The 25,980-nt window shown below is 37.9% G+C and overlaps 1 protein-coding gene across 3 annotated transcripts in view; it reads left to right on the forward strand.

Annotated features, from left to right (window-relative positions):
* The window catches only part of LOC121298001 (plexin-A1-like), a 202,587-nt gene that overhangs the window by 136,392 nt on the left and 40,215 nt on the right, over nucleotides 1-25,980 (forward strand). For all 3 annotated transcript variants that reach the window (XM_041224678.1, XM_041224676.1, XM_041224679.1), the window contains 3 exons: nucleotides 5,117-5,317; nucleotides 21,157-21,253; nucleotides 22,894-23,084. In XM_041224678.1, coding sequence (XP_041080612.1) covers nucleotides 5,117-5,317; nucleotides 21,157-21,253; nucleotides 22,894-23,084 — 489 coding nt within the window. The remainder of the gene's footprint in view (nucleotides 1-5,116; nucleotides 5,318-21,156; nucleotides 21,254-22,893; nucleotides 23,085-25,980) is intronic.

Here is a 25,980-nt window from a genome sequence, read left to right on the forward strand (position 1 = left end):
ATATTTCAGCTTCTTGGCTAGGTTTTTGGCCACTAGACCAAATCCAGTCCAGTTTCGGGAGATCTAGACTGTCATTTGACAACCCAGGTGTTTCCGGTTTAGTTAGTTTTCCTTTGACAGCCAGAGGGATGCTGGAGGTCAGTTGCCATGCTTCTCCAGCTGTGATGGGGATCCATCACTACTTTCCAACAACTTTTTCAGCTTCCATTCTCTCCAGGGAATTTGAAAGAAAGTTATGTTTTTTTTTGTGTGTGTGTTCTCAGATTTGTGTGATTTTCTTGGATTCCTTCTTTTGTAGTAAACAATATATTCTTGTCATGGATATAACACCCAATACTACCACAGGGGATTGAGTTAGATTTTAGGAATAATTAATAAATCTTTGTCAATGCTGCTTGTAATTAATGGGAATTGACATGGAAAGTCCCTAGGGTGCCAATGAAGTAACTAACAGTTTACTGGAAGTTTGACGTTGCCAAAAAAACAACTTGCACATTCCCAAAACACTACCTGAATGAGTCTAGAGTTAAACAAGCCTGAAGTGCTTCTGACTGCACACGTTTATTGTATATCTTGGATTAATCTTCAGTCCTGAAATGCACACGCAGGAAACATCTATTTTGAAAGTAAACCAGAGAGGAAACCCCTGGTAAAATACTGGTTCAGTATAGTTGGCAGTTCACGGATGCGGACTTTCAATGTTGACGCCTGGCATAACAGTGCATTTTTTAATTTATTTTCATTTTAAATTATTTTTTTTACATGATCTGTATTTTTATGTCAAAGGTTTCTGGTCAGGGTTATAAGAAGCTGAACACCGGTGTGCAACATGAAACTGACTTTATATAGCAGAGAGTGATTCGATGTACACAACTGGGTTAAATACCATTGGGACTGGAGTATAATTCTCATAAAATTTGGCACAGAAATCTACTGAAAAAGCAGAGTACATTAGATTGGTAAAGAAACTGGAATGTGTGTTAATTGTTTTTGGTTTTTTTTGTTTTTTTATTGCAAGATCGAGCTACAAGCTGAATTGCTGGTCAGTAAAAAGGAGGTGTTGGGAAGATTTAGATGAAAACAGAGTCACTTGTCAGATGTTCCACCTGAGGTTTTGAAGAAGTCAAACTGTGTGTGTGTGTGTGTGTATATGTATATATGCACATTCACTGTCCGGAGCCCTCCTGGTCTTTGTTCCACCTGTACCCTAAATTGCCTGATTGAACCAATTTAACCTTGTTCCAGTTCTGAATCACTTAGTTATTTCAAGATCCTTGTAAAACATGCAGAGCTCCAAACCCAGAGGACTGTATTTGTGCACCCCTGCACTATATCATTTGAGTGGGGGTAGGAGTATATTTTTAACATGCGGACAGACTTGCAGTGCAGCAAGCTACCCATTAGTAAAGCTGCTATTGTACCCATTTTTCCAGATTAACTATAATCTGTCAGTCTCTCCTCCTCTGCATATTGCTGTGGAAGAGAGTACTGTATTTGCTAGCTGAATATTCTCCAATGTGAAGACCTTACATTGAGTGTGAAACTGTGTCCCGGAATTAATATGCAGAAAGAAACGCCAGTCTGGGATTGCTGTAAAATCTGATAACTCACAATGTGGCCACAGACTCGGAAGGTTATCGTCTGATAGCAAGTTCTCTTGATGAACGTAAAGCAATCACTTGCTGGAATGTGTACTGTTCTGACAGCATAGGCAATTCATTAAGAGGAGCCAAAGGGAAATCAGAGAGAGGCAGGTTGCTCTTATTGATATAAATAAGCTTCATTCCTGTCTAGATTAGGGTTAACTTTGATCTACCCCCTGTACAAACGCAGTAAAGCTCTGGATCATGCCAGTCTGGAAAGTATTTACCATTTCGTTTTTTATTTTTTTTATTTCTTGTGAATTTCAAGGTCACTGGTTTCAGAGCATGTGACAGTATAGCAGGATCTGCTTCTTCGACCCTGCAGGCTTGTAGTTTTACTCAGAGTTACTATATATTTTTTTTTTTTTTAATTTATGAATGTGTAGTTTGTAATGCAGAAGACGACTAGTCCAATTTTTATCCATCTTTAAACCTGTCATGCCTATCACATATAAATGGGAGGTATTGTAGTTATCGGGTAATTACCGTAGAAACTGTATCATCCATGACTTGTAAACACTAAATGCTGTTAAACTTATTTTTAGATAATCTTTCAAATATACTTTTTAAGAAAGATTGGGGAGTTCAGCTAAAGTGAAGTTACAATTCTAATGAGATGTAGACCTGAGGTAACCTTGCTTCTCTGGTGTTGTCAATACATGTATAAAGATGGATGAAGGTATAGATTTAAGGATAGTCATACCTATGGGTGCAAAATTTTAATGAAATGTAGTATCGCTTCACGATTACAGGGAATCAAAGCTTAAACACTGAGCTATTAGTAAATCTCTAAACAGTTACTGTTTGCTAACAGTAGTTTTATTTTAAGACTGTTGAATTTTAAGTATACAGTGGTTAAAAACTTTTCAACTAAGAATCTCTGAAGTCCCTGAGCTAACCAATCCAAGTCCAGTTTTACTTGTTTTTTAATGCAGCCTGACCAACATGGGTTAATCCTGACCACACAGCATTCTCAGGGCTGTTTGGCAGCGCTGTCAGGCCAGCTGTCAGGTTTAAGAGCCAGCAGACAGGTACCCTGGTGCTATAGATGTAGCCCCGGAGTTGTGTAGTGGAGCGGCACATTCCTGAAGACAGGTGTTGAAATGATAGATCTCCAGGTCTCCTCCACTGCACCTCAGCAGCAGGGAAAGCAGAAATAATAGAAACAAATACAGAACATTTTTTTTTTCCATTCCCACATAAATAAATATAGTACAGTACAAAATAGGACTTATTGTTTCCCTTGAATACCTACGTACAGGATGCGTTTATGTAATCCGCTGTTTTGCCAACATCTGGCTGTACTGACTAGGTACGTACTAGCATAAATGATAGCATTGTCTGACCACTGTTTACTGTTGCTACATCCACAAACAGGCCATGGGAGTGAAGATGCTTTGCCATACAATTGGTTAGATACCAGAAAATAGCATTGTGAATAGCAGGGTTAATGTTGCTCTTGTGACACGGTGGCCCTTTCTTTTATTATTTTTAAAATGCCAATTTGGTTGTAAGTATAGGTATGTTCATAAAAGCAGAAAAGAATGGCAGCCAGAGATTGAGGAGAGGAACAAGCAAATGCTTTCACTGTGGGAGTTCCACACAGGTCTTTGTTTTTGAGAACATATTCAATGTTTTTAAAAAGTTTTAAAATGAAAGTGAATGTCTCAATAAAAAGTAACTGAGCAGAGAATTTTTTTTTTTTTTTTTTTTTTTTTTTTTGTGTTAATCATTGCACTGAAATACCAATAATGTGTTCTCTGTACATATTGCATTATGCAAAAATATAAATCTGTCCAATAGGTCTATACAGTATACAATACAGTTATAAAATCAAATGAATACCAAACACACTTTCTTCTTACTTTAGCTGAAGGCTACTGGTAACACAAAATAAAGCATTTACTGTACAATGCGAAAATAACACAAGTTTATTTTAAATTGATATATTTTTAGCACTTTACGTTTTTAAAAAAAAAAAAAAAAGTCTACTTAGAACACAATTAACACACATGAATCTGACATTATTGGGGAACATGTTGTGTTCTGCATATCCAAATATACACTGTAATGTTGTTGTTAGCGAGGGACTACTGTAGACTGGATTCACAACCAGTTATTTAAGAAGAAAAGTTTCTTCATTCCTAAAAGCACATGCGAGCAGAGATTTTCCTGATTTTTTTTGTTTGTTTGTTTTTTTAAGAGGGGGGGGGAGGCTGGGTGGAAAGTCATAATGTTTGCCATGACTAACTGTTATGTACACTAGGAATTGCATACTGACAAAGGCAATCATGTCATACTTGATTCAGCTCTTTTTTCTTAGTACAGCCTCATGATTATTTGGGGCATGTTGCATGAATAGAGATGCAAACAATACTGTTCAGTTCAATTATAATACAATGGAATGCAGTGAGATCCACATGAGAACAAGCATTTTCTGTCATAAGTAACTCCATATGAGTAACTACCGGAGTCAATGAAAGGACACGGATGTCAGTTTGTACTGCCAGATGACTGCCAGTCATTCTTCTCCTGTCGAGAGCCTGCGGTGCCGCGAGGCAGAGAGGCACAGGGAAGCACTGCTGAGCAGAGCAGGTCTGCACACAATCCACTCACTCTCTCTTTATGGTCTGCTTCTTGTTTGGGGAGCAGTAGGGTGGCCGGGAGATTCTTGTCAGTGAGAGATGTTCCCTGTTGTAGCCTGGAGGCCCTGGTGAGCCCCGTACACTCACGCCTCAGATATGTAATTGATTTTTATAAACTAGAAGGGAGCCATACATACGTTTTAATTAAATAAGTCATTAGTAAATGATAAGTCGTTAAACATTAGTCTATTTACAGTGATAGCTATTGGTGTAGGTGGGGTAGAAAAATCTGACCTGTACATTACCAGCTATTGCAAGTTTTTAGTCTTGCCCAGCATGCTGTAGTGACCCCTTGTGGACATTCCATCCTATTGACCTCTAGCCTTTTATTATATTAATTTTTAACTGATCCTTTTCAGCCATGAATTATATATATATATATATATATATTATATATATAGATATATTATATATATATATATATATATATATATTATATATATATATGGGAGGATATTTGAAAGGCATTTTTAGTTCACTTTCTAACCGCACTAACACAGCTGTCCCTTAATTACAAGTTGTGTGCCTTGTATGAAAAAAGTTCATAGAAAAGTAATTGAGGGACATTCCTAAGCTGTTCTGAGTGGAGTTATTTTTCCTAGACCTCTTTACAAGTCTTCAATGATGGACAGTTAATGTACACAAGACATTGTTTTAGTGAAGCTTTAATATGAAAGGGTGTTAAATATTAAAACATATATTTTCTTTTACAATGTTTTGTACTAATATTTCAAAATCAGTCATACCCTGAACTAACAATGGAGCCCGGTAGAACACATGTTAATGGCCCCCCTCCTTAAAGTGTTGACCCTGTTGTTTTGCCTGCAGGACTGTCCCCAGATCCTCCCTTCCACCCAGATCTACATCCCAGTGGGGGTTGTGAAACCCATCACCCTGGCTGCAAAGAACCTCCCCCAGCCCCAGTCCGGCCAGAGGAACTACGAGTGCATCTTCCATATCCAGGGCGCCGTGATCAGCGTCACCGCTCTGCGCTTCAACAGCTCCAGCATCCAGTGTCAGAACACCCAGGTGAGCCATGCTTTCCAGGACACTGCACGTCTTCTATAGCTGTCTCTCTTGCACTTTCACAATCGTCACGCCTCGGTGACTGCTCTGCTTTCCCTTGTAAAGGTTTTAGCCGTAGGCTGAAAGCGCAGTAGCTGTGTGCTGTGCTGTACACTTCAGATTCAGCTGATTTGTATTTCATTATTTTAACCTCCAGGTAAGGCAGTATTTTTAAGCCCTTGTTAAGGACAGTGCTTAATTCTTGGATAACACTAGAAAGTCATTTTGGAGAATCACATTTCCTTCCATCTGTTTCCTGTGTATTCCAGAAATGATGCCCCTATATGTTATGCAAGTCTTATCTTTTACTCCCCTTTTAGTTGGCTTTTTTTTTTTTGCATTTTTATAAAGTACCTCTCACTTAAAGAACAATAGAGGAGTGAGATTCATTCTGCTGAAATTCTCATCACAGCTCCATTATCAGGCAGTATCTCAGACAACCCATTTCCTGCATGCCCTTTCGTCATCTTGGCAGGTGGATCATGTTATCCAAACAAGTTATCCTGCTCACTGCATTTGAAAAATGGTTTGTTTAAAATGCAGTCCTGCTAGGCCCTGCTGATCTAGATTGCGCATCCTTTTTTAATCTTTTTTTTTATTTTATTTTTTTGTAAACTTTTGCTCCCCCCCCATTGACCTTGGCTCTTATTCTGCTAGCCTGCGGGTTCCCTTGGGGTGTGGGAGGAGGAGGAGGGTTGTGCGGTGTGATTAGTTGCTGAGTGGCTTCACTGAGGCTGTTAATCTCAAGGAGAAGTTCATTGTGCCAGACTGCCCAGTGGATTGATCCTGTTTACAGTCCCCCCCCTTGCTGGTAAAATGAGGAATGCAGGGCCGGTGCTACATTTTTTGTGGTATATTTTATAACTGCGAGGCGACAGCTGTAGGCTTTCTTTTAATTTTTCTCCTTGATTGATTTACTCTTGCTTATTAAGAGGTCTCCCTTTCCGTCATGTACCGAAACGGTACACAGATGACAATTCTTCCTCCCAGTTTTCCATTTTGTCAGTTAAAGGTGTTTGTCGTTGTGACTTAACTTCCAGATATTTAAGTTTTGAAGTATCTGGATGTATGATATAATGAGTGAAGTTATGGATCAAGGGCATAGCTGGAGCTGCCCCCCCTCCCCCGCCCCACCACCAGAATTGAAAGAATTTTAAATTGCATATCAAATTATTTGCCATAATTCTAGTACATCTCATCCTGTACCCAAATGTCAGTCCAGTATCCAATACATCACCACAGACAACACACTGAGGACAAGGTTCTTCTGCAGTGCCAACAAAGGTTAATCTAATTTCTGAGCAACTTCTTTCATATTTCCAAATTTAGTTCTTTAGACGAAGCTGATGCACCTGCACAATCACTGTCTTTTTTCACGCTGCAGAAGCCGATCCATTTCATGTACTCTCCAAGGGTACAATGTGGCGGTAACATAACTGTCGTTGCTTCTTAAAACAAAATCACTCTGCTTTATAAAACGCTGTTTTCCAGACTAAATTAATACAGGTATCATAGGTTAGAAAAACAAAACAAACAAACACAAAAAAAACCTTTGTAACATTCACATTTAGAGATTTGTTTTTATTACTGTAATTACTATATTAGAATACACACCACACCCCCAAGAAAGTTTGACATGGCCCCATCGATTTCCTTAACTGATTGAGAGATTTCCTTTATCCATTTTTTTCTCAGCAGTATTTCTTTTAGGATTTTCAGAAGGGTGCTGCAGCGAATCCCACTTGCTTTGAAACAGCTGCCACTGAAATGACTCTGCTGCTTGTCACTTAGGATCGTGCGTCACTGTTTAAGCCGGGCTGCTAGTTAAAGCCCCCTCATGCATTTCCTGGTCCTTACATATTGTTTCTCACAGCTCATTCTTCCTTCCCATTAACTTATTTTTAGGCAACCATTAGCATTTCATTCCAGGATCACAATTCACATATCTTGTCTCATAGCAACATCTGACACTTGCATCTTCAGTGCAATAGCGTGTATGGTTCACTTCCTGCAGCGAGTTTTGCTGTGTCAGAGCCTCTAATGTGCTGTCTGGGGGTACCATAGAACAGTTAAAGAACCTTCCAACACACCTGTAGCTTCTGGTCAGCAAGTAGCCAAATGTGGCCTGGGACAACCTTGTGAGTGGCCCCATAGTGAAACTATAAGATAGGTATTAGCAGATGTTTAATAATATCTAGATGGTTGGAATACAAATACATACTAATGACTTGTTTGTATTTTGTAGTGGGTTATTAAACCTATTGCTCACTTAAAATGGATTGTCCCGTTCGCTTCTGTCATTTCTAGCCATGGCCTTTTTAATTGTAAATCACTGGTGTATTTATTATAGGCAGAGACCCACCCATTTGGGATCTCAGTATTGTTTTGAGAAACATGCATGTTTTAACGCTGGGTTTAACATTTGCACAGCAATTCCTTGTGATAGTCTAATTATATATCGTGTCTTTTGTACAGCAAATACACAGTAGTTAGTCATACCCGCAACAATTATATCTAAAAAAAAAAAAAAAAAAAAAAAAAAACACATTTGCAATCAGTGTTATGAAAGCCCTGCTGAGCCTTTCAGCCTGTAACAGTCATGACTGTAGGATGATTTTTAAGTACAATATGTACACTCTCATTTGAATAGTATTGCCCTGAGTAGCATGCAATCAGTGTTAAATGAAATAGTTGAACATTGGGGTAGAAACATCAAGATTCAAAACGGTTGAGAATGACATACCCCATACTTGTGCAAAGAGCTAGTGCATGCTTTGACAAGTCATCTATAATATCTAGGTTTCATCATCAAAACCATATAACTAGTAACAGTGTAGGGAAACAGCTAAAGGTGTGTTTTTTTTTTTTTAAATATCTGAACCCAGGTGGTGTCAATATGTATGGGCACCACAAGATATCTAGAGCAGATTGGTTATGACATTCTTTTGCACAAATGAAAGCACACCCAGGCCTATAGCACACCTTCACATTTGGTCATGTTATATTTAGCAGCCTGTATCTTTCTTATTTTTGTTGTTATTCTAGCAGGTGAAAGTGGTCTGCTTCTACAGGACAGCTCTAACAGGAGCTCATAACTGCTAGAGATGTGTGACTACAGTAACCCTAACGCAGTATTCGGTGGCCCCTGATAGTACTGTTTCTTATTTGGGCTGGATCGTGGATAAACTTCACTGTGTACAGTCTCCATTTTTCAGTAGAAAACACATTTAGAGTAAAAACAAAAAAGGAGAAAAAGAAGAGCCAGCCAGTGTTTGCTCATTGATTAAGTAAACTGAGGATGTTAATCCGTGGTTTAGCCTGCTGTGAACTGCTGTCAAGTGTGTCGTTAGTACATTAGCTCAGTGCATTACAATAGGGATATTTGTGGAGAGGCCCACCATAGACCTGACTGTTTAGTAATAGACTGCCTGGACTTCATCAAGTGAGGAGGGGGATCAGTTTGCTGGCAGTTCTGTCACAAAGAAAACATCTAGTTAATGCTTAATAGAGTCGTCGCTCTTTATTTACAGGGGAATGTATGCATGCACGATAGATGGGACGGTTCCTCTGTCCTCTGACCGCTGACCAACTTAACAAGTTGTGTGCACGAATAATCGCAGCTTTAGCTATGGTATATACATTAAAACATACAGTAAGAGCGTGCCTTACATTTTAAAAATAAAGTCCACTCAGAATTAATCATTTAATGCCATAGTAGGTTGTGTTGGGAATGAGTTTGAAATGAGGAACACTTTTAAATTTTTTTTATTAAACTCAAATTTTTAATTCACAATCAGCCCTCCATCTGAAAATAATTGAACTAACAGATATAATATTGAACTAATATATTTATATATATATATTATATATATATATATATATATATATATATATATATATATATATATATATATATATATATATATATATAGATATAGATATAGAGATAGAATATATATATATATATATATACACACACAGACACACACACACAAACAAGAGGTAGTTGTTGCTTTCAGATTAACAGATGTAAACCTTGTATTATGATGTCCTAAAAGGGTTTACCAGAATTCCTTTAGATAAATGTCAGTACTCCCCAATCTCAAAACCTCCATCCCGCCTCACCAGAAAAAAAAAAATACAAACCTTGTTATACTTGTTCTCCACATCTATCTTCCCCAGCAGCTGCGTTTAAACCGCAATGAAAAGTATCAGGAGGGTGTGGTGGGGGGCCATGTAAAGTGGTGCAGATAAAATGATGATGAATCGCAGTTTGGCTACAGGGAGACGCGGTGTACATTACAGCCGTCCCCGGACTCGGAGAAAGAGGAGTTGAGGTCATCAAATCAGAGGGAAAATTAGAATGCAGCTCTAGCTCCGCTGTTCTCTCTGTGAAGAAAAAGTCAATTGTGGCTACAGGGCTTTACTTCTATTGCCTGCTTTATATTTCTAATGGCATTGTTCTCTAGTAATAGAATGGAGGGGGGGGGGAGGTTCTAAAATCCTTACCTAGATGAAGCAAATTTGAGAATGTTGGCAGGTAGGGAAGGCAGTACAGTTGGCAAGGTTATCCTGCCTAGGGATAGATGCAATAACCGAACATTCCTCTCGATTTTATAGGCCTATGGGAAAGCCTCTTGGGCTATATTTACATTTGCACGTCAGTGTTGTTAATGTATTTTCAAGCACGCTATTGCTTTACGAATAGGGGCACTCTTCCTTGTGGTGACCTGACCTTACTCCTAATGGCAATGAATTCCCTGCGCCACAGCAAGCAGTGATTCATCTTATGGAAGCCTATTGGCTGGTTTCGTAGACCCACTCAGCATTCATATTGGACTATTGGACAGGCATCGGCAAAGTCAGCAGGGATTGTACTACTAAATATAGCCCATACAGTAGTATTGTGTCTGCTTAATGGGAAGCCCATCTTAGAAATATGGGATTAGCAGAAATAATATTGTCTCCATGCGGAATGGATTGCCTTAGCCCATTAAGACGATGCATAAATAATAATAATAGTAATAATGCTTTGAAAGACAAACTATTAGCTCAGCTCGTAATCAGTTCAGCGAATATTAGGTACAGTGTACGCAGGCCTAATTAATTAATAAATTACATGCAGCCTTTCTTGCCCAACTTAAGATGGAATTTATTTAAGGCAATTGTAATGATTAATTGCATAAGTCCCAGGCTATTTGTTGTTGTTTTTTATTTTTTTTATTTATTTATTTTTTTATGGGATTATCATTGAGGTCTAATTATTTATTTTATGCTGGCCATATCCAGTGTGTGTGTATATAGATACAATCTATCTTGTGGGAGTCTGGAAGCAACTCCCCAGTAATGTTGTTAAAGCTGACACCCTGGAATCCTTCAAGAAGCTGCTTGATGAGATTCTGGGATCAATAAGCTACTAACAACCAAACGAACAAGATGGGCCGAACAGCCTCCTCTCATTTGTAAACTTTATGTTCTGAATCTTCAACCCACTTCACTCCACACAAATCCTTTGTTAAAGCTAAAAACGCTGTTTGCCCATCTTGAAATCTGTTATCGCCGAGGAGAGACCATTGTAAGCCCAGGATGTCTTTGACAAATTAGATCCCCTACTGTTTCCAGATGCTACTCTTTTGTGCTGGTGGCTTATACTGCTTATTTGAGCAGATATTCATTTTGTTTTAGATTTGGTCTGGCAATAATTCTTCCCATGTTAAGCCTCCTCCTATCTGTATGGCGTCAGCCCTGTCCTGTTCTGTTGAACATTGTTGAAATAAAAATTAATTGCTTGCGCTATCAGCATATGGCAGCCTTATGCATGTCCTGTACATTTGAAAACCCCTTGCATCAGGTTTATGTAAATTTCCCCTGTGGCTCTCCTTAATTAGCTGTATCATACAGAGTTAAAGAGCTTTACTTGGGTCTACAAAGAAAGCAATCTCTTTCTGTTCGCTGGTCAAACAGCCTCATATACGAAAAATATATCTACTGTCGCTGCAACCATAAAGTGTAATGAATTTTGTGAAGGGCTCTGCTTAATGACTAGTCAGTAATAATAAGTAAAGACTTAGTTTGAACTCCTGTTAATGCTTATCTTTCAACATATTTAAATCCTGCCAGAATTATTTTTGGGTACTATTGACAGCGATTTTAAGTTGACCTCAATGCAGTTACACATGACCTATTGGTAGTCTAATTTAGGAACTAACATCCTATACTGCCATAATGTTAAATGTATACTGTATTATATAGAAGTGCTGCAAACAGTGGAATCTTAAAGAAATCATTTCATAAGAAGTCTTCAATGATTTAAGTTTATTTTTAGTAATATATGTCTTAAATATACTGTATATAAGTATACATTAGTTTAAAAAAAAATAAAAACATTGAAATACATTTTTAGTTTCATTTAGAATCATTTCTAGGTATTGTATATGGCTGAACAGAATGATGAAACATATGTTCAAATGTGTAATGGTACAGTATTCTCTTAAATACGTATTTAAATAACTTGAAACTGCAGTTTTGCTGTAATTGTGGTGCATTATGAACTGAAGGTAAATTTAATATTGGTTTTCTGTTCAAATGTAGGTCTTAATGGTAAGCGTATAAACTGTGGTAAATGGCAGTTGCCTCAAATAAGTTTTATCCTACTGGTTATGGGAAAAGGAATGCCATGCTGGTAAGCTGCTGCATATTAAATATGTAAAAGATTTCTTAATAACAAGAACTTAGAGGATTAACCTGATTTTCCTCAAATGACATTTAATTAGGTTTGCTTGGTTAAAGCATCAAATTTGGATTCACTAAGGAATCATATATATATATATATATACACACACACACACAGACACACACACACACACACACAATTATACACACACACACTCACATCTCTCTATGAAGAAATAAAAAATCACTGAATTCCACTGTAGTGCTGTGCAGAATCCTTTGTGACAGAGTTGCTGTGCAGTGAGTTGCATTTCACTTTTTTTTTTTTTCCTGTTCTCCCACCTGCTATTGTACTTAGTGCCTGGGTGGCACAATGTACTTGCTCACTGAGAGGGCTGTTTTTGGTTTTTACCACCTTGGCTGTCCCTTGAGGTTCAGGCCATATTCTCCAAGTCAGCATTGGAAATGCTCCCAATATTGTAAAGATCTGTTTCCTGCAGTGGGCTACTTACTGACCTCCTCTTGTTTCTTACCACCTCACATACGTTCCAAATCTTTTTGGCGCAGGAGAGCTTGCAAGAAGACTCGGCTTTTTGCCTCGCTTTTGTATTTGTTTCAATATTATCTCTGCTGGCATTCCAAATATTAAGACCATTGCTCTTGCCTATGACTCTTTTTATCATACCCCCAGAGCTTTATTTCTGCAAGCCCCCTGAGTGTAGTAAAAGCAAGTTGTCAGATATTGTATAACCATGGTTATTCATCAGAATATATTTGACTTGTACAGGCATGTAACTGCCTATGTACCTGACTCCTGCAGTGTATTCTCAGTAAAGCCAAGAGTCTTCCAATGACCTTCAATAAGGAATTGAGTTCAATGTTTTGAGGGCAGTAGGGTTCTGTAAGCGATGATATATGTTGAAGCCTCAGTGGGTAAAATGATCCCCGCCTGACCCAAATGAGAAGGCTTAAATCCTGTTTGTTTCTATTATTATTATTTTAGGCATAACTAAATCACATCCTTTAGTTGCAGTATTACAGATTAGACCTGATGCTAATCTTTCTATTCAACGAACATGAAAGATTCTGCTGATTTTTGAAGTATACATTGTTATAAAAAAAAGAAAGCATAGTCACAGCAAGGTCTAATGCATCATTAATCAACAATTATACAAAGCTTTTGGAAAGGAAATATCTTCCGAAGATCAGCGGTGTGTTTTATCTGTGGGAGAGACTTGAGTTGCCTGCAGAAGTGACCCTTTTTCTTGCTGAAAGAGCATATAGGCACTGACACACAAAAGATACAATTCGAATAAGTTGTTTCACAGTTCTAGGTAGAACGGGGTCATCAATCCAATTTATTGTTTCACACTTGACTTCAGCATATTGATTATGGAAAGGTTCCAGTCGTCACGCAACTATTAAAACAATGATGCAGTGATGATAATATATATCTGTCAGACATTTCACCTGTACAAAAATGACAGTAGAATAATTGTATTCTATTGTCAAGATGTGTACAAAAAAGAATCATCCCTGTACAAATCTAAAGTAAAAAAACCATCCAACTGGGGCAAGCTTGACCCCCCCATTTTTATTGCCGTAAACGACTAGCAGCATGAATAAGGTGTCTTTTGATCACTATATTTTGCATCTTTAACAAGAAAAACAGTTCCAAAGCAAACACTGACACTGGGGAAAAAAAAAAAAAAAAAAAAAAAAACACAGATGAGGGAAAGATTCATCTGTAAAAATGTATAGCCTGTCTATACTTTAAACATAGTTTATCATTTGCTATGGGATTAATTCATGTTTCACCAGTAAACACTATATAGAATAGTTTTTTTGGCAGCAAATAAAAATAATTGTTAAAAAAAACCCAGAAAAGTAAGCAATTTATCAAAAAGCTGGTCCATTTCACAAGGGCATTCTCAGATGGAAGCTCCTCTGCATGAGGTTTCTGGTCCCCCCCCCCACACACACACACACACACACACACTTTAACTTCTGCTTGGCTGCTGCATGATCACACATCACAGAGGCTCAATGGGCACAGCTACAGAAAATGAGGTTGTGCATTCAGGGTCACCACGGTCAGTAGAACACATCCCTCTGAGAGAGCCCAATGTTGGCTTGAAGTATTGCAATGTCTTTTAAGGCTGCTGTTTTTTGAAAACCATTCCCACCCACAAATGGATATCCAACAGCCAGAATAAACAAATCCATACCTATCATAACAATAATGGTGACAGGATCAAGGAAGACCAGCAATTTTAAAGCAAGAATTATGTGAGGTTAGTAAAAAGATAAGGAAAGCTTCCCTGCATGCTTTGCACAATAAAATGCATGAGTTTATGCTTGAAGGATGCAAGTGATGCATGGATCAGACAAAGAATTTGTGAGATTTTAATAAAATGACTAAAGGATTATCCTGTGTATGCCACGGTAAGCTTTACTGGTCATGGGTAGGTTACTAGAGAATGTGCACACATTGTTTAAAGGTGAACTCCTGTATTAATAATTTACATCAGAAAGCTCAACCTATTACTTTTTTTATGCCATCCAAGCTTTATTCACAGTTAATTGTAAAGCAGCAGTTAGAACCATATCTTACACATTTGAAGAAAATATTGGTAAGCTATGAGAAATTGATAACAATAAAGGTAAGTAGTTTTAATATAAATAAAAGGGATTATCTTTTAAGTAATGTCTTGAACACAGTTATAAGAAACAAAACACAAATTTCTAATTTTCTGTAAGCTGCCAATTTGCAACACGGAAAAGGCTTTCGAGTTGAAAATAATATTGCTGCTTTTAGGGTGTGAATGCAGAGCACAGACTTCAGTTTCTTAGCTCTCATTTGCTGATTTGTAGTGTGGGTTGTTGCTTGATAACAACAGATGTCATTTATATGAACCAGGGAGTTCCAAATCAATGTTTCTGTTCAGGTGGCATTCTCACAGGTATTACTCACAAACCTGCGTGCTGACCCTGAGTAACATGCTTATTAGAATGAGCAGACAGAAAATAGTGTTCTGTTCACGGTAACTTCCCTTTGTTCATTTTTAAATGCACCTTCTCACTTGGTATCAGTGACATATTGTTATGGGTTCTCGGTACAAAACCATATCTTTTTTAATTATTATTGTAATCAATCTAAATATACAGTTACATTTGACCATAACATCTTAATTCCCCTACCTGTAATTTGCATAACCCTGACCTTTTAACAAAGAACACTGACAGGTAAACTGTTTTAACAGATAGGAGGAGGAGTGATGTCACAAAGGGAACTGGCAGGCACTGATACAGAGCTGTAAAACAACAGTAATACATACTTATGCCATTGGCTAAATAAATGCTATAAACTGGAGGTATTTTGTTTGTGATCCTTTATTTTCCTGGCAGGGTAGACTTTCCGTTTCCTGTCCAAAAAGTTTGACTCTGTATTGGACTGCCTTGGTCTAGTGTTCCATGGTAACATTTGCAATGTGTTTCAAGCAATATTGTTGTTGGCTGTGTGGAATAATCCCCATTGGGCTCTGAGCATATTAACAGGGGTAATGTGTCATGTTTCTGTCATTTTAATGAAATGTGTTTTTGATGCTTGCATAGTATTGCTTAGCCATTGGATTAAGTTCCACAGATTGGATGCAGTCTTTAGACCACAAACTAATCTTTTTTGTTCTTCAAACACACTTAAAAAAAAAAAAAAAAAAAAAAAAAAAACTGAGATTACTTTTCATGTGAGTGCCATCTTTTAACCACTTCAGTCTTTAGAATGTTGTTTAGCATTATGACATGTCATGAATATTAAAAGATGTTATTCTTTGAAGCTGGCGCTCACATTGAAAAAGAATTCACAGTAGAAAAAAAGAGCACAAGATAGAATTCAGTGCTTATGAGGAAAAATAAGAATGTGGTTAGGTATACGTCTGGTTAATTTTGTTCAGATAATTTCTGCAAATATACCCTATGGTAGTTCCATTAAAAGTTCCATTGTAGGTTAAATTCCCATCTTGTATACCCTTGTGGGGTAAACGTGGTTCTTTTTTTTTTTTTTTTTCTGTTTTTCTATTTAGATTTGACTCTTATGTCAAGAGCGGATAACGAATCACATGGCTACTGAATGATAATGTGTGTACCAGCCAGTGGCTTATCAAAAAAACAAAACCTAGAGTCAGTTTGACAATCTTCAAGTATTGCCAAAAAAACATTACATTATTTATCTTTTTACTTAAAATACAATAAAGACCCACCAGTGGGAGCAATGCAGATGGGTTCATTAAATTATTTGTGTTCAAAATTAAGTGAACAACACTAAAAGGGATACAAAGCGTGCACAATACTGTATTTGGATTATCTGACTGAGCATTTTAAATTTGAATTCCCTCCTGTGCCGATGAGTTTACTGAAAGGCACTGGAGCTCTGCAGCCAGACGCTGCTACAGTGTAGCTCTGCTAAACAGAAAGCAGAGTTATGTCAACACCAAAAACTATCTCCTTCATGAAAAATGTATGTCAACCAAGCATGGAGGAAAAACAGCAAACAAAAAACAACTTGTATTGGTACTATAATGCAGGCCTCTACGGCCCTAGCAAACATTCCTCTGGAATGTATTGTGTTGGCAGCAGCAGTTGTTGTTTTTCTGGAGACCAGCGAATTGGAGTGTGTTAATAACAAGCCTTGAACGTTGTATGACATTCTCCCCGACTATCTTGTGGGGAAGTTCAAATGACCCTGTGGTGCTCCTCTGCGGAGTAATTACAAATAAAACAAATGATGTTCTTATGGAGTACTTTAGGTCATGCTCCTGAAGGAAATCTGTGACAGTTCTGTGTTGTAAACTAAAGAATTTCCCAGGCTAAGTGGGTGGTCTCAGAGGGGAGGGGGTTATAAAACTCGACAGATTGTAAATCAGTTTACAGTGCAGTCATAAACATAGTACATACATTTGCTTGAGACTGTTTTTTAAGGTCTGTTGATTTGTGGCTAGCAGCCGAGCTTGTGAACTGATCTCCATTGGCCAAGCTGGGAGCCAGCTTTTTCTGAGGGTACCACTTGGGGATATCACTATTTAATCCTGTTTTATCAATTGGTAGTTGAAGAGCTTGGTTCACACATTTTAAATATGTGCACATTTAGGATCTACTTTGTTTGTTAGTAATTCTGGTTCAGCAGCAGTGTCACACATTTATCTTATATTTGACTCATGGTGTCTCCACTATATTGTTCTGTTCTCTTTTCATAAAACAGACCTTCTTAAAAAAAAAAAAAAAAAAAAAAAAGTAAGTTCTAGTTGTAGAATACAAATTTCCCCTTGAAACCTGCTTGATCTCCTGTTGTGCTTTATGCCAGATAGACATGCCGATAGTCCTACTACTGTTTTTTCTTTTAACAGTGGGTGGTTAAGATGGCCATTCAAGTTTAGTTATAGTAAAAGACTTTTTTTTTTTTTTTTCTCAAGTGGTGATTATTCGAGGGATCGTGAGTGGCACATTCAGTAAAGGAGCTCCGCGTGGAGTGCAGGATGCGCCCTATAGCCTGGAGATCGCTTGTTCATATCCAGGCTATGTTACTTGCCAACCATGACTGGGGGTTCCCAGGGGGCTGTGCACAATTGGCCGAGCATCGCCTGGGTAGGGAGGGCTCAGGTCTGCAGGGTAATCCTCGGTTCACCGCACACAAGCGACTCCTGTGGCCGGCAGGGTGTCTGCGGGTCTGCTGTGGACCCATTCATATCTGTGTTGTCCTCCGACACTATAGGTCTGATGGCTTTGCTGCCAACCTGCAATGCAAAAAGACAGTTTGGCAAGGTTTGTCTGCTGCCATTTCGCAACGTCAGCGTGGGGGTTGCAGCGGTGGACCGGGATCAATACATACAATTGGCGATTTCAAAATTGGGAAAAAATTGGGTACAAATCCATTGGCGACTTACTAAGTAAATATTTAAAAAAAAACAAATTTAAAAAATGATGACTATTAAACTGGTCGTTGTAGAGCTGATGGGCTACACTGTCCCTTGAAATAGAATTGTGAAATCCAAATATTTCACACTGCCTACATCCTGACCTCACTGCTTTTGCATGTCCCCTCTGGAAGAGCATGAATGGGTTACATCTTTGCAAAGAAACAGCTAATTCTGGGGAGCAGGGCCAAGATGCTCATAAATGTTAGGACAGCTACAGGCTGTGGGTGCATGCTGGAGACACGAGGGGCCCAAATGAGACATGTCAGTGTACAAATTGAAAATGCCAAGTTCACTTACACTCCTGCATCTCTCTTCATGCCTAAATTCTTCCAGTTAATTCATGTGTAAATTAATGGCCTCCACTTGGTAATTCAGATCTGCCAGCCATCTTCCCATCTCGTGATGCTATGAAGCAGACTTACAGGCAAATATCAAAGGGATAGATTATTAAAAAGAAATTGTGTGTGGGGGGGGGGGGGGGGGGGGGGGGGGGGGGAATTGCCTTTTTTTTTTAAATTCATGCTTTGCTGCCATTCTCTACGTTTGCCTGAGAATACTCATGAATACAAATATGACTAACTAGTGCTGGACAACAGTAGTGTTATGAAAATGCATGCATGTGTGTTGAGTGATATATAATATGTTTAGCAAAATTAATTGTTTTTTTGGTTTGAATTCTAATAAATATTCACATGCTTTTCATTGTTTCTCAGTGAACACTGGCTATATTATGATGTTCCTTTTCTCACATCAGGGTAGAAGCAGACCTTAATTAATCTGATTTGGCAGGCTATGCATGCTTGTGAGAGAGGTGTTAGCCCTACTTAAAAGGTTCACAGCGAGACACTGTTGCACTGACCCCAATTGAGCAGCACTTGATGTGATAAAGTTCTCCCCCTTGGGCTTGAATTAATTTCAACTGCTGCCTGGGAGCCAGTGTGGAGAAGCAGGTGCCTTGATGAATTGAGGTTGTATCCAAAGGTCTAAGTTAAGGTCTCCAAATGCCTAGTAAACATGAGATGTCCTCAAGCAGCACTTGAAATAATTGAGATCTTGCCTGTTGAAATCAGTTAATTGGCAGTGGTCTAGCAGGATGGTATGGGCTTTGATAGATTGTAATTGGATTTAATTTGGTAGATGGTGTAATGGAATCGTGTCTAAATATCCATTGATATTTGACAGCCATTGTTATTTGAAAGGCCATATGAGGAGATATTTTGAAAATGTAGCCCTTTGCTTAATTTCAAAGTGGCCAAAGAGATTAAATGGATGCTTTCTTAGAATGCGAGATGCATTTGTGAGATAAAAATGGACTGTTTTCCTGCTACCTGTATTTTGGCTGAAGGAGATGTCAGATCACCAATAACCCCCAAAACACTATAATCTTAATAAGTAATTGAATCTGGTTAATTTGTTCAGTGAAATTTGACACTGCATGAATCTCCATGTTAAATTAGTGCACCATTTGTTTACTTTTTTCAATAGATCTGTGAGTTTTTTATTACATACGTAAATGAAGTGAGATGTCATGCCAATCAAATCAACAAGACACAAAGTTAGAGAGAAAATTACTTATAAAGAAGACAGAAAAAAATTAAGTGAGAGTGCCATAAGAAAAGGAAAAAAAAGGTACAAAGCACAGAAATGATCACGGGAGCTCTGGAGGCTTGAGGCTGTTAATGTAGCTCAAAAAGGGTTGCCAGTTTTTGTAGAACGCATCAGTAGACCCACGTAAATGTATTCTTTATTTTTCCTAGCCTAAGATTTTGCATTAAGTCTCTGAGCCAGTGGAGATGATCACTATTTGTTTTCTAACAGCGCCATGCCAGGTGTTGCTAATGAGCTAACCTAGTTCCACGACAGTGGCAACTTCCAAAAAAAACAAAGTGAAGTGAAGCCTGGCATAGAATGGTTACCTGTCTGTGTACTCTGTAATATACAGCTACTATACACAGCTGGGTGCTATGTTCACACCATTTTTTGTCCAATCATCTTTGGAGTACCAATAGTATTTGTTATAAAATCTTTCTTTTTTTTTTTTTGTTGTTTTCCTTGACAAACTGGGAAGGCCATGAATCATTAATTTAACCTTTGACACGCCTGTCATTTTCTTTTGAGAGCCTCTTGGATTTCTGCTCTGAAGGAGGTTGTTACCTGTCAGGGAAAATTCTAGCTCCTCTCAGCACCATATTGATCTAGACCCAGGCAGGGTGTAGTGCCATATCTCTGCTCAGAATACTGATCGCATCAGGAGGAGACACGTAGGCTAGGTTCTCTGAATCAGAAAATGGGTAGTGCCTTAGAAGTGCATCAGTTTATCTTTTCTTGTCTTGCAGTCACTGTTTGCTGTGAGTCAGTAGCTGGGTTGCATGGTGTTGTTTATTGGCAAACTGTTAATGCAAAGTATAATATACAAATAAAAAAAAAATAACACACTGATCAAGGTGTTGGACAAAAGTGTGTTTTTTCTCGCTTTGATTGTTTGAAATTTTATAGCGCATTATCTTGCGATAAGGGTTAAGTATTGTAACCCTAATTTTGTCCAGGTAGCTCCAATAAGTCACTTGCCTGCAATGTATTTCCACATGTGACAGTGTATTTCCAAATCAGAGTAAGACATGGTGGCACCTCAGTCGGGCCTATTCTACTGTACCCTTTCAAAGGCAGTGCTACGGAATGACTGCATGTATGGCTGCCTTTTAGGAAACTGGTTTATAGTTGTGCTTTGAAGAAATATTGTTATAGCTATTACAAAGCAGAGCATTTTAACAAGGATGATGTGGATGGTAGCCTCAAATAGAGTGCTAGAACACAACAATTTGAAATTAAGATTGAATAGATTACATCAGAGCTGTGTAATAGGTGTACTCGTTGAAAATTACTTGTCCCAGGTTGATACCATCTAAACTGAAATCATTGAACTAGTCCTTGCCTTGTCTTTGTGCTAAAGGGTATTTTACAGAATTAAGTAAAATGTGTCAGCAGTAACCAACTACCAAGGTATTCTTAAAGCTTGTGTTTTTCTTCTTTCCAGACCATTTAATTAAAACTCTGTGTGACTTACGTGTCTATTTGTTACCAAATACAACTTGTTAGCCAAATACATAAACTGTTAAATATTAGTTATTAATTCTTGAATTTTTTTTTTTAATCTTGCAGTATTTCTATGAAGGAAATGACATCAGCGACCTTCCTGTTGACCTCTCTGTGGTGTGGAATGGAAACTTTGTCATTGACAATCCCCAAAATATTCAAGGTAATTTCATTTTTACATTAAAGCCGAGGTGGAAGAACACGTTTCATGCATCAGTAGCTTCTCGTTCTGCATGCCAAGTTGGTTAATACTTTTTCTGATGTAGTTTGTTCAGAATGGGACAACAACGTAATCGATGGTTGTATTTGTTTCGGGAAACAAGTTTTAATCTTTTCACTTGCTGAAGCCTCTTCATTTTCTTCTGTCAAGGTGTTCTGAAAGCTTAGGTTTCTTTAGTTTGGCTTGCATTGCTTATTGATTTCTATCGCCTTATACATCAGGGAGATGTTTGAGCTGGAAGCACCAAGGCTTCTGAGTGACAAGAACAGAAGTTAACATAGAATTCTATGGCTTATACCTACCCCTACCGGGGACTTTAATCTAACCTTGGTGTGATACAGCTTTGAATGTTTGTGGAAATCAATTTCCACAGAGCCTGAAAGGCTTAGAAAGATGATTGGGAAATTGACTGTGTCTTTGCTGTTAATCAATGAAGGCACAGCATGACCATTCATTTCTACTTGGCAACTCTTTAGTTTGATTTTGCACCTTTTTTTTTCCAAAAAAAGTGCGCTTTTTTAAAATTTTATTAACCGTGTACTGTATATGCGATATGCACAAATACAGTTCTAAAGATTTTCTAGTCTGGTCACCCTGCTGTAATTGGTAACTGAGTGCAGAAGGGTGTACTATTCGTGTAATATAGATAATAATGTTTTTAGAAAGATACTTTTTGAAAGAATACCTTTTGAAACCGTTGTGCACACAAAATAGATGTATAATTGTACTTGTACTCTTTGTGAATAAGCTACAATGACAGCCGCGCTGGTTTCTTTTTTTTATTAATGTGCAGACTCTTCTGTAGCACATAACAGTATAGTACAATTTTAGTGGTTTAACAGAATAACTAGAAACTTTGTGCAGTTTTAAAGAGGGCCCAGGAGATCCACACTCAACTCTGAATTATCCGTCTGTGCTCACAGAAGACGTACCCCAGTGTAACAGGAAATGTTAATGTAATTAAATCACTAATTCAGTTCAGTTTAATTAGCAAAGGGTTACTTTTAAGTATGACCTTGACGAATCAGATTAGTTATAGACTTTGCAGGATGAAGGCTTGTCTCCTCTGAAGAACTATGGACCTAATATGATGCAGATTTACCACAGAATAAAAAATGGAGACGAATTAGTCATGTTTTTAAATATATTCGCTTTATATTTAAAAACATGACTAATGCTTCTCAATCCAAAGCCACAAGTCGTCTGTTCTTGCTTTTTCACTTTCAATTTAAGTCTATAAAGCAAGCTTTTAAAAAACATTCTAAACCATGTAGTAGAAATACAGATATTACATTGTATTTAATATATTATCCTCTCAGAGACTACACCCCTGGAGCGCATTCAAAAACTTTAAAGCTGGCTTAGCTATTACTTTTTGTAAGTGCCGCCTTCATTTTACAACTTGCATTCAATAAATATCCTCCTGATTTTTGCTTGCTTAATACAATGACACTATTGCTTGAGAACTCCATTAATGAAATCCTGAATAAAGGGGGACTTGCTTGCTACTGTTGCCAGCTGTTCCCTGCAGGGATGACTGTGCCCATTATCTCACTTCCTTGTCATTCATTCCTTTATGCCAGCCCACCTGTACAAATGCACTGCCCTGCGGGAGAGCTGCGGCCTGTGTCTCAAAGCCGACCCACGCTTTGAATGCGGCTGGTGCGTTCAGGAGAAGAAGTGCTCCCTGCGGCAAAACTGCCTCCCCCAAGAAAGCAGCTGGATGCATGCCAATGCTGGGAACAACAGGTGCATCAATCCCAGAATCACCAAGGTATGTGAGAGAGCGAAGCTCAGAGGAGACTGGCACAGCTTGGGGGCGGGTGGCTGGTGGATTGGGAGGTGGAGATATGTAGCATTCTGTCTTCAGGTTGACAGTTCACTACCATCCCTGGTCTGTAGCACTAGAAAGCCATCTGCTGCCTTTATACAAAGGGGGTTGGTTGAAGTTAGTTCCACTTTCAGCCCGGTTTCAGTGGATGGGTGCGTAGGCGTGTACCACCACCCCAGATTAATACAGAATGGAAGCAGATATAGCCCAAGACTCTTCACCTCACCAAGCACTAACTGTGTGCTGTATGTTATGGAGTTGACAGCTGGATCCAAAAGACTGCTTTCCGTGAACACTATTGTTAGAAAAGATGCCTTTTTCAAGTAGTCAATAGACTGAATTTCAAAGCTTAAATATCTCTTGCTTGTAATTAAAAAAAAAAAAAAAAAAAAAAATTTTGAATAAGATGCAACCAGCCTGATGATCTTCTCTCCCCACCCCCCCAAATTGAATATTGTTCAGTTTTTGTCCTCAAGCATTTCTGAGATTCTTTTAATAAGGTCCTGCTTTATTAATACTGAAATGTCTGTCTCAGTTGACACTGAGTGCAGTGCATTAGCAGGGGATTAGCAAGTCATTTAGTTTCATATATAGTATTTACCTTGGATTCCTTTTGCAGAGCATAGAGAGTCTGTTAAGAAGCATGTAATGCGTTACTTCCCCATGTTATTCTTTTCACATTGCCTGTGCTTTGAAGTGCTGATAACTTCTCTTGAAACAGAATGCCAAAGCATTGCAGTTTGTTCTACCACAGGTTGTTCTGATTGTTTTTATTAATCTAAAAACAGTGCTGTTTAATGGTGATGAAATACAAAGCCATAGGGGAAAGCACTTCAGCTGAAACAGTTGTGCTTTCACACAACCTTGCAGCAGGTTCAAACATACTATAATAGAATGAATTTGTATACTGTAAAATCACTTTTTTATAGCTCGCAGCGCACATTGTGAAACATGGTCCTTGTATAAAGTGGCAAAAATAAATTCTAGACGTACTCCTAACAGATGCTTCTGCATCAATTCTCACGAAATCTCTGGCATGCACTTCTATTATCATTTTGTCCTAATCACTTGTATACTGTTACATGTGTTGTTATTTATTAATATTATATGCAAACTAAGTCACTTATTAGTGGCTTTTATCCTTTCCAGGCTTAGCCCCCATTAGACTTTTGTGTCTCGGTTAAAGATTAAACTTGATAGGGGTCTGACTCCTATAGCATGTGAAAATGATAAATACTGGAAACGTATTGGTGTGTCTTAGATGTCCTATTTCATAATAAGCTTCTGCATAGTATATAGTAAATATTGTAGCTTCATATGTTATTTGAATTGCCTTCTTACAGTACATTGTCGTTATTAGTGTACAGTGTTTGCAATCCTTGAGTGATTCTGGGATCTGTTGCTCCAATATTGATTTATTACTAGGGGTGGGCAACAGTATAAAAATCGTATATCGATATTGTGCATGTTTTTCGATATAAATAATACTGAAGTCTTTCAAAACACACAAATATAATAACACAGTTGCAATATGAAACATATATACACGTCAACAGATATTTACATATGTAAAGCAATAACTTACTTTAACTTAGTGGTGCTTTGCTTCACAATATCCATGCAGAAAAACAAGGTCTTGTTAAATTGTCTTACTATTCCATCATCAGCCACCTTAAAACTGAAATATTTCTGTACTTCACTAGACTTTCCAGCCAATCTGGAAGTAAATTAATCTTCAGCTGCTGCATGTAAAAGCTGACTCACGACACCTCTAAAAGTATGAAGCATGGCATTGTGCCAAATTTTGCACTATTTTGAGATCTGTTATGATGTTTTAAAAGTACATCTCATTTATAATACCAAAAGTTCACATATTAAAAATACATTAATAATAGCGTTAGTAATCACACGGACAAAATGCAATGAATCGCTGACTCATGCGCATATCTCAGAATAATGTCAGTAGAGCTTAATGCAGCATGCAAATAGCATTTGCTACCTAAATGCCAATCAATGGAATAACATGATTAAATAATACTTTAGTGTGTGATGTTTGTCTACGAGACTGACAATGATTGGTATGTATAGGGTTTGTATAATAATACCAAATAAACTTGAATATACTGCGATTGTATTTTTAGCAGTAAAAAGTAACTGCGAGTGTACATGAATTTGTTTTAAATCCCAAGATATCCCACTATTGATATCCTATCAAAATATCGATATTGCTGCCCACCCTTGTTATTACCATTTTTCTGTGAATCTGCTTTTACCTGGCCTTCAGTTCAGATCATGTGATAATGTAACCTTTCAACACTGCCAGCCCTACCTATTCTGCATTTATATAGACAGGGCAGGGGGGCTGGCAGAGGAACTATCATATTGTTGCATTATTAAAATGAGAAGGGTTGCTCTGCTCAGGCACTTAGGATTCTCCAGACAAGCTCAGAGCTAGTGAAAGACAGATTTAATGACAAATAGGAGCAAAATAATCACTCAATGATTGAAACTCCCTAAAATAGTAAAGGGGGGGGGGGGGGGGGGGGGGGGCAGTTACATTTACATTAGAAGCTGTTCTTTAATGTCAAGAACATTGAGTTAGGAATAAATAAACAATTCATATTTAAGGATTGTTCAAGGTTATAAAGGTATATTTATCATGTCAACACAAAACATAACTTAATGACTTTGTTAAAAACAGTGTTTCTCAGAACAGTTCCAGTTGTGTTAACACTGGAAAATGAGTCATCATTGACTAATTTTAATGGATTTATTCCAAACAAGCTATAGTATATATTTTTGCAATGTAGTAAAGCAATCCATTTCATGCACTCTGTCA

The sequence above is a fragment of the Polyodon spathula genome, chromosome 23, assembly GCF_017654505.1.
Source record: "Polyodon spathula isolate WHYD16114869_AA chromosome 23, ASM1765450v1, whole genome shotgun sequence".
Lineage (NCBI taxonomy): Eukaryota > Metazoa > Chordata > Actinopteri > Acipenseriformes > Polyodontidae > Polyodon > Polyodon spathula.